Source organism: Nansenia antarctica (genome assembly GCF_963989245.1).
Source record: "Nansenia antarctica genome assembly, chromosome: 4".
Lineage (NCBI taxonomy): Eukaryota > Metazoa > Chordata > Actinopteri > Argentiniformes > Microstomatidae > Nansenia > Nansenia antarctica.
The window spans coordinates 64,374,456-64,381,955 of record NC_137689.1 but is presented as its reverse complement, the minus strand read 5'-3'; the positions used below and the strand labels follow the sequence as shown (position 1 = coordinate 64,381,955).

Here is a 7,500-nt window from a genome sequence, read left to right as displayed (position 1 = left end):
TTGTTCTGTGTGTTGTGTGTTCCTGTGTTGTATTACTGCACAGTGCCTTGAGCGCCTGTTCTCTGTTCCATTTTGGCTTCCACCTTGCAGATCTGTGTCCCAACGCTGTGTACAAGCGGAGACTGGACTCTCTGCGCTTCCTCATGTATAAGAGGTTTGTGGAGGTAGGCAGAGCTGGAGATGAAACACACACTTGTCTTTACTTCCACTTTTCCTCCTTCTTTCCATTAGGGATGCACCGAAAATTCTGAAATTATTCGGACGAAAATAGCAAAAAAAGCATATTCGGTGTTCGGTCAAATGAGTGACAAGACCGAAAATGTTTACCAAATACAAGACGTTTTTTGATGACGCCATAAAACAGTGCAAGCCACCCACACTGTTCTGTGACAGGCAGTCATCACTCACAAGTATTGAGTGATGACTGCCTACTTCCAAGTCATATAATTACAGCAAACATGTCAGCAGTTTGGCATCTGTTCTCTGAACGACAACGAGAGGCACATTCCGACATTCTGACTTCCGTTTTCGTTTTCGCAACTTCAAAATAAAAGTGTGAGCTGGAAACTGATGGGAATTTCAAACATGTCATTTTGATAATTATCATTTCACATTTTCCATGAATAAGCATACAAGCAAACGTTTTTTAATTTATGCAATGGTACAAAAATTGGCAAAATATATGAAAAACTGCCAGTACGCAGTATTCGGTATAGTGTTTCCTTAATTTTGGTTTCGGCTTTGGCCAAGACCATTTCATTTCGGTGCATCCCTACTTTCCATGGTTGTGCTGTCTCCCCTCTGCTCCTTTCCCTGTCGTTGACATGTCTACCCCCCCTCCCCCCCATCTGTCTTTCAGAGGGGGATGTCAGAGGACAACTGGAACGACCATGTACAGGTAGGTGATGTAGAATCAACCTTGTAGCTTAGTCGCTGATTTAAAAAGGGTGTGTTTGTGTGTATTTTTGGTGTGTGTGTGTGTCCAAGGTGTGATATATGATGTGTGGGTGTAGTCCACAGTGGCAGACTATCCTGAGCTGCAGATCCAGCTGGTGGAGCTGCTGTTGAAGTACCACGGTCTCCAGGCTGCTGCCCAGTGGTCTCTGCACTACGCCGTCCCCAAGGACAGGCTTCCCCTCGGGGTGTGGGACACACAGCAGAGCCTACCGGCTGAACTAAAGTGAGTTCATATGCGTCAGTCCACACACACACACACACACACACACACACACATGCCACACACACATGCCACACATGCCACACACACACATGCCACACACATGCATGCACATGCACGCCGCACACACACACACTCATGTTTGCGTTCTTTCCCAGGAGTGTGTGTGACAGCAGTGCTGGTCTGTCGGAGGCGTGGGACCCTCCCCTGGCCCATCGTGAGAGGTACTACCAGCTGCCAATCACCCGGGAACACGTCCACTTCATCCAGACACAGGAAGCACTGCAGAGCTGCAGAGAGGCCATCATCCAAGTAACAATGACCGTCATCTATACTCTGTCGTGTGTGTGTGTGTGTGTGTGTGTGTGCGTGCGTGCGTGCGTGCGTACGTACTGTTTACACGTCAGCATATAAGAGCGTTGATCATCTACACACACACACACACACACACCTACCTACTTTAGCGTTGTGTTCTTCGGTCCTGGCCTTAGGAATGCCCAGGTTGGAAAGTGCTTGTTCCAGCCCAGTACTAAAACACCTGTAATCATCAAGCCCTGTAACACAAGCCTCTACAGCTTGTGAGTGCCCCTAGGAGACTGCCTTCCTGTATATTTGCTCTACTGTGCTGTGTTTATTTAACGTCTGTTCTCTACTGCTGAATGTTGGATGTTTTTGTTAAAGTTGACTGTCTTGGCCAAGTCTTGGCAAAAGCGCTCCTTGGACCTCAAAGGGACGTCCTGGGAAAAATAAAGTTCAAATGGTCAAATGAACAAACCCTCCTCTCCTCTCCTCCCCTCTCCTCTCCTCTCCTCTCCTCTCCTCTCCTCTCCTCTCCTCTCCACCCCTTCCCTCTCCTCTTCTCCCCTTGCCTCCCCTCCCCTCGCCTCCCCTCCCTTCTCCTCCCCTCCCCTCTCCTCTTCTCCCCTCCCCTCCCCTCCCCTCCCCTCCCCTCGCCTCTCCTCTCCTCTCCTCTCCTCTTCTCCCCTCCCCTCCCCTCCCCTCTCCTCTCCTCCCCTCCAGCCGGGGTGTGTGGTGGGCGTGGACATGGAGTGGAGGGCCAGCTTCGGCACGATGCCGACCCAGCGCGTGGCACTGATCCAGCTGGCCGTGGCGGGGCAGATGTTCCTGCTGGACCTGTGTGCCGACGGGTTCAGCCAACACAGCAGTACCATCCAGTTCATCAGAACTCTCTTCTCTCACCCCCAAGTCCTCAAACTGGGTGAGATGGAACACGGATTCAGTGGGATAGGTTTCATTTTCTTTGGCATCAACCTAAGATGTATGCATGTAGCCTAATACATGGGGACATACATTTAGGAGGGGAGCCACCCCTCCTAAATTTCGTTGTTTGGTACCTGTACTGTAGCAATGACAATAAAGTCCATTCATTCATTCATAATAAGGAGTGTCTGTCTGTATGTCTGTAAAATACTATAACTGTGACTCTGTCTGTAACTGTAACTGTGACTGTGTCTGTATGTCTGCCTGTCTGTAACTGTGACTGTACGCCTGTCTGTCTGTCTATAACTGTGACTCGGTCTGTCTATAACTGGAATGGAATGGACTTTATTTGTCATTGCTACAGTACAGGTACCAAACAACGAAATTTAGGTTCTGTGTCTGTCTGTGACTGTCTTTCTGTCTATAACTGTGACTCTGTCTGTCTGTCTGTCTATCTAGAACTCTGTCTGTCTGTCTGTCTATAACTGTGACTCTGTCTGTCTGTCTGTCTGTCTGTCTATAACTGTGTCTGTTTGTCTATAACTGTGACTGTCTGTTTGTCTGTCCAGGTTATGCGATGCAAGGCGACCTGAAGAGTCTGATGGCGACCATGCCCCAGTTGTCAGAGGAGCTTCTGAAGACAGAAGGGGTGGTGGATCTTCTCAACGTGCACCAACAGGTAACAGATCAGCCCTCCACCCCACCTAGCAGGGCTTAGCATATCTTAGCATATTTTAGCATAGTTTACCATAGTTTAGCATGGCCACAGTGGCAGCCCCAGATTAACAGCAGATAACGGTAAAAAAAAGATTCTGATTGAATAACAACCATTAGTACTATGTTAGAAATATTATTCTATTAATATTAAGAATGACGTCTGTGTTCTGAACTTGTCTTTCGGTCCCCAGATCCAGCGCAGTGGGCTCCAACGCGGCGGGGTCCCACGGGGCGTGCTGGTGGGGGGCGCGGGCCGAACGGAGAAGGGTCTGAGTCTGCTGGTGCAGCAGGTCCTGGGACGCCCCGTGGACAAGATGGAGCAGCTGTCCAACTGGGAGAGGCGGCCCCTCCGGACCAGCCAGCTCCGCTACGCAGGTCTGGGATGATCACTGTGTGTCTGAATGAGACGTGTTGGATCTCCTCTGTGGTGTTAATGTACCTGATGGGAGAGAGAGGGAGAGGGAGAGAGAGAGAGAGGGAGAGGGAGGGAGGGAGAGGAGAGGGAGGGAGACAGAGGGAGGGAGACAGGGAGGGAGACGGAGGGAGACGGAGGGAGGGAGAGGGAGAGGGAGGGAGACAGAGGGAGGGAGACGGAGGGAGACGGAGGGAGAGAAGGAGAGAGGGAGACGGAGCGAGACGGAGGGAGGGAGAGAAGGAGAGAGGGAGAGGGAGGGAGACAGAGGGAAGGAGAGAGGGGGAGAGAGAGAACAAGTCCCATCAAGCTTTGGGTTTCATTTTTCACATTCTTTCACAGTCTATGCATGCATAATGGCATTTGTTTCCATATATCCCTTATTGTCTCTCTCTCTCTCTCTCTCTCTCTCTCTCTCTCTCTCTCTCTCTCTCTCTCCAGCTGCGGATGCGTACTGCCTGCTGGATGTCTACTCTGCCCTCTCCCAGGCCCCAGCCTCCTATGGCCTGCCGGCGGACCTGCGCTCCCTGTCCTCGCCTCAGCCGCAGAAGAGTAAAGAGGAGAAGAAGCAGAAGAAAGAGAGACTGAAGCAGGGCTGGTGCCGAGGGGTCAGCTAGCTTCACTTCCCTGTTCACCACCCACTGTTTTTGATGTTGTTGTTGTTGTTGTTGTTGTTGTTGTTGTTGTTGTGAGGAACAGGGTTACCAAAGCGACTGCTTTTTTATTAAAAATCTCTTCTTTTTTTTGTACGGTCACATCATGAAATCGCACGTTCACACGGCCTGTTCTGACATCGTTATTAATAACGACCTTCCAGACCGGAGGCCAAATGTCAGCTACTCTCTGTATGAAAGGGTTCATGTGGCCCCTGCCAAATGAGTTCTTATAACAAAGACTTCAACTGTGTGTTTCTAGATACATCCGCTATGTTGAACCAAACTGTGAGAGGAACCATGTCCTTTCTACTTGACATTTGTCGCCCAAGTGGTCAGCATTCTAGAAGGGCGCAAGGGCGACTTTATTCACTGAAAATTCATAAACGACGACGCTTCATTTTGTAGCCAATCAGAGTATCTTTGTTAGGGAAATACCGCATAAAACACTTTAGGCATTCTAGGTGGGGAGTGTCCCCGGAATGTCTTGTCGGTTGGTGAGTCATTCCGTCATGATTTGTGACGTCTCTTGTCACTCCCAGGGGCGCCAGGGAGAGACAGGGGGCCCTGCGTCGAGCCGAGGCCCAGAGAAGAGCCCCCGGCCTGGGCAGGGCTGTGAGGGGGTGGGTGACCCCCCCGGCCCTCCTGGCCCCCCCATATCCCCCAGGCAGCTCCGTGTGGTGTGTGACAACATGCTGCAGGGCCTGGGGCGCTACCTGCGCTGCCTGGGGGTCGACGTGCTGATGCTGGAGAACACCGACGACCACAGGGTCGCAGCGCAGGTCAGACGCAAACACACACACACACACACACACACACACACACAGAGCAGGACACATACAGTGAGCAGGACACACACAGAGCAGGACACATACAGTGAGCAGGACACACACACACACACCCACACACACAGAGCAGAACACACACACATGACAGAAAGAGAAGCCTTGAGTGTGTATGGACGTTGATGCTGAGTATGGTCCTCTGTTCCTCAGATGGCTCAAGCAGAGGGACGTGTCATCCTCACCTGTGGCCAGCCTTACCAGACGGTAGGTACTCACTGTAGCTTTGAAATACATATGTGTGTGTGTGAGTGAGAGAGGGGTAAACACCTTAATTTCCCCTGGTGGATCTATCTATCTAAAGTACACTTTGTCTGGAGAGTCTCATGACTGTGTGTGTGTGTGTGTGTGTGTGTGTGTGTGCGTGTGTGTGTGCGTGCGTGTGTGTGTGTGTGTGTGTGTCCAGCTGAAGTCCCAGGTAGGGGAGGGGCGCTGCCTGTCTCTGGACTGCTCTGAGAAGGCCAATCAGCAGGCGCTCCGTGTCATCAAACACTTCAACGTCCAGGCCACCACCGCAGACATCTTCAGCCGCTGCCAGGTCAGATTCACTCCTCTGTGTGCGTGTGTGCGTGCCCAAACAGCAGACTTAAGGGATGCTGGAGAAACTTAAACTTAAACTCTAGTTTGAGCTAAACTAATGACAATCTCTCTGTGGCGTGTGTGCACATGCGTACTGGCTGAGATTACTTCAACACACAAAAAAGTTCTGCGTGTGCAGTGGGCAAAGCTGAATTCGTTTGGTACACACCGCTAACCGAACCGAAGGACCCGTACAGAAAATGTTTGGTACAAATACGTAAACCATTACACCCCTAGAAGATGGGGTAACTCTATTACTTTACTAGAACAAGAGAATAGCAGTGGCCACTGACCAGGGTGTTACTGTGATGTACCTCATTCTGTGTGTGTGTGTGTGTGTGTGTGTGTGTGTGTGTGTGTGTGTCTGTGTCTGTGTGTGTCGGGTGAGTACAACAGTGGCCAGGGTGGTGTTGTGATGTACCACATTTGGTCGTCTGGAGACGTCTTTCCTGTGAATCACCATGTTTGAAGTGTCCTCTGTGGCAGTGACTGGAACAATGGAGTCTTTACTGTATGTGTCGTAAACAAGAGGAACAGGCTGCTGCTGGGAACCAGCACAGACAGACAGACAGACAGAGACAGACAGACAGTCAGACATAGAAGACAGACAGACAGGGGACAGGCAGACATACAGGACAGACATACAGGACAAACAGACAGGGGACAGGCAGACATACAGGACAGACATACAGGACAAACAGACATAGGACAGACAGACAGACATACAGACAGACAGAGGACAGACAGACAGACAGACAAACGGAGGACAATCAGAGAGAGGACAGACAGGCAGCACCACAGCCAGAGAGAGGACAGACAGACAGAGGACAGACAGACAAAGAGAGGACAGACAGACAGATGGAGGACAGTCAGACATACAGACAGACATAGATGACAGACAGACAGACAGACAGACAGACACATTGGACAGTCAGACATACAGATAGACAGACAGAGGATAAACAGACAGACAGACAGAGAGGACAGACAGAAAGAGAGGAGAGAGGACCGACAGACAGACAGATAGGACAGACAGAAGGACAGACAGACAGACCGAGAGGACAGACGGACCAAGAGGAAGAGGAGGGAGACTCAACAGAGAGAGATGGGTGTCATGCAAGAAAGTGTGATGAGGGAGAAAGTCTGAGGGAGAAACAGAGAGGGGGAAGAACAGGGAAGAACAAGAGTTAATGGGGTAGAAAGAAGAAGAACACTGGCTTTCTTTTTTTAACCAGATAGAAGATAGTTACTCTATCATTACTAAATACTGTACACAGATTAATTTGCCTTGTTTACATAGTTGGACCGCCATGTTCTTCCGTTCCTGGAAGAACTCTAGGGGCTGGTCAGAGAGAGTGGTCCGCCAACAGCTCCCGAACCTGGGGGTCCGGGCCTCCTAGGGGGGGTCCCTCCCAAATGTGTCCACTTGGACCACCTGTATCTTCAGGGCGGGTGGTCACTTACTGCCTAAACATGTCCCCCCCCCCTCCACCATTTGTCTGCTCCAGACAGACTGACGGACTACCGGCCTCTCAAATGGCCCTTGCCCTCGGACCACACAGTCTTCTAGGTTGGGATGCCGAACGTGAAACGGCATGGAAGATTGGAAACATACACACACAGCAGGACACACACACACACACACACACAAATACACGCACACACACACACACACACACACACAAATACATACACACAGAGATCAGGACACACACAAATACATACATACACACACACATACACACACACACACAGAGAGAGCAGGACATACACACACAAATACATACACTCAGGGGACACACTCACACACACACACACACACACAAACATGTCCCCCTCCACCATGTGTCTGTCACAGAGACGAGCAGCCTGCCCTCAAATGGGACGCCGAGTGGAACG

The 7,500-nt window shown here is 50.6% G+C and overlaps 1 protein-coding gene across 1 annotated transcript in view; it reads left to right on the top strand.

Annotated features, from left to right (window-relative positions):
• The window catches only part of exd3 (exonuclease 3'-5' domain containing 3), a 24,148-nt gene that overhangs the window by 3,482 nt on the left and 13,166 nt on the right, over positions 1-7,500 (top strand). Inside the window, exons 7-17 of the mRNA XM_080529605.1 lie at positions 91-164; positions 860-898; positions 1,014-1,180; positions 1,336-1,489; positions 2,198-2,396; positions 2,968-3,077; positions 3,307-3,490; positions 3,969-4,135; positions 4,723-4,962; positions 5,176-5,229; positions 5,429-5,560. Of these exons, the coding sequence (XP_080385731.1) occupies positions 91-164; positions 860-898; positions 1,014-1,180; positions 1,336-1,489; positions 2,198-2,396; positions 2,968-3,077; positions 3,307-3,490; positions 3,969-4,135; positions 4,723-4,962; positions 5,176-5,229; positions 5,429-5,560 (1,520 nt within the window). The remainder of the gene's footprint in view (positions 1-90; positions 165-859; positions 899-1,013; positions 1,181-1,335; positions 1,490-2,197; positions 2,397-2,967; positions 3,078-3,306; positions 3,491-3,968; positions 4,136-4,722; positions 4,963-5,175; positions 5,230-5,428; positions 5,561-7,500) is intronic.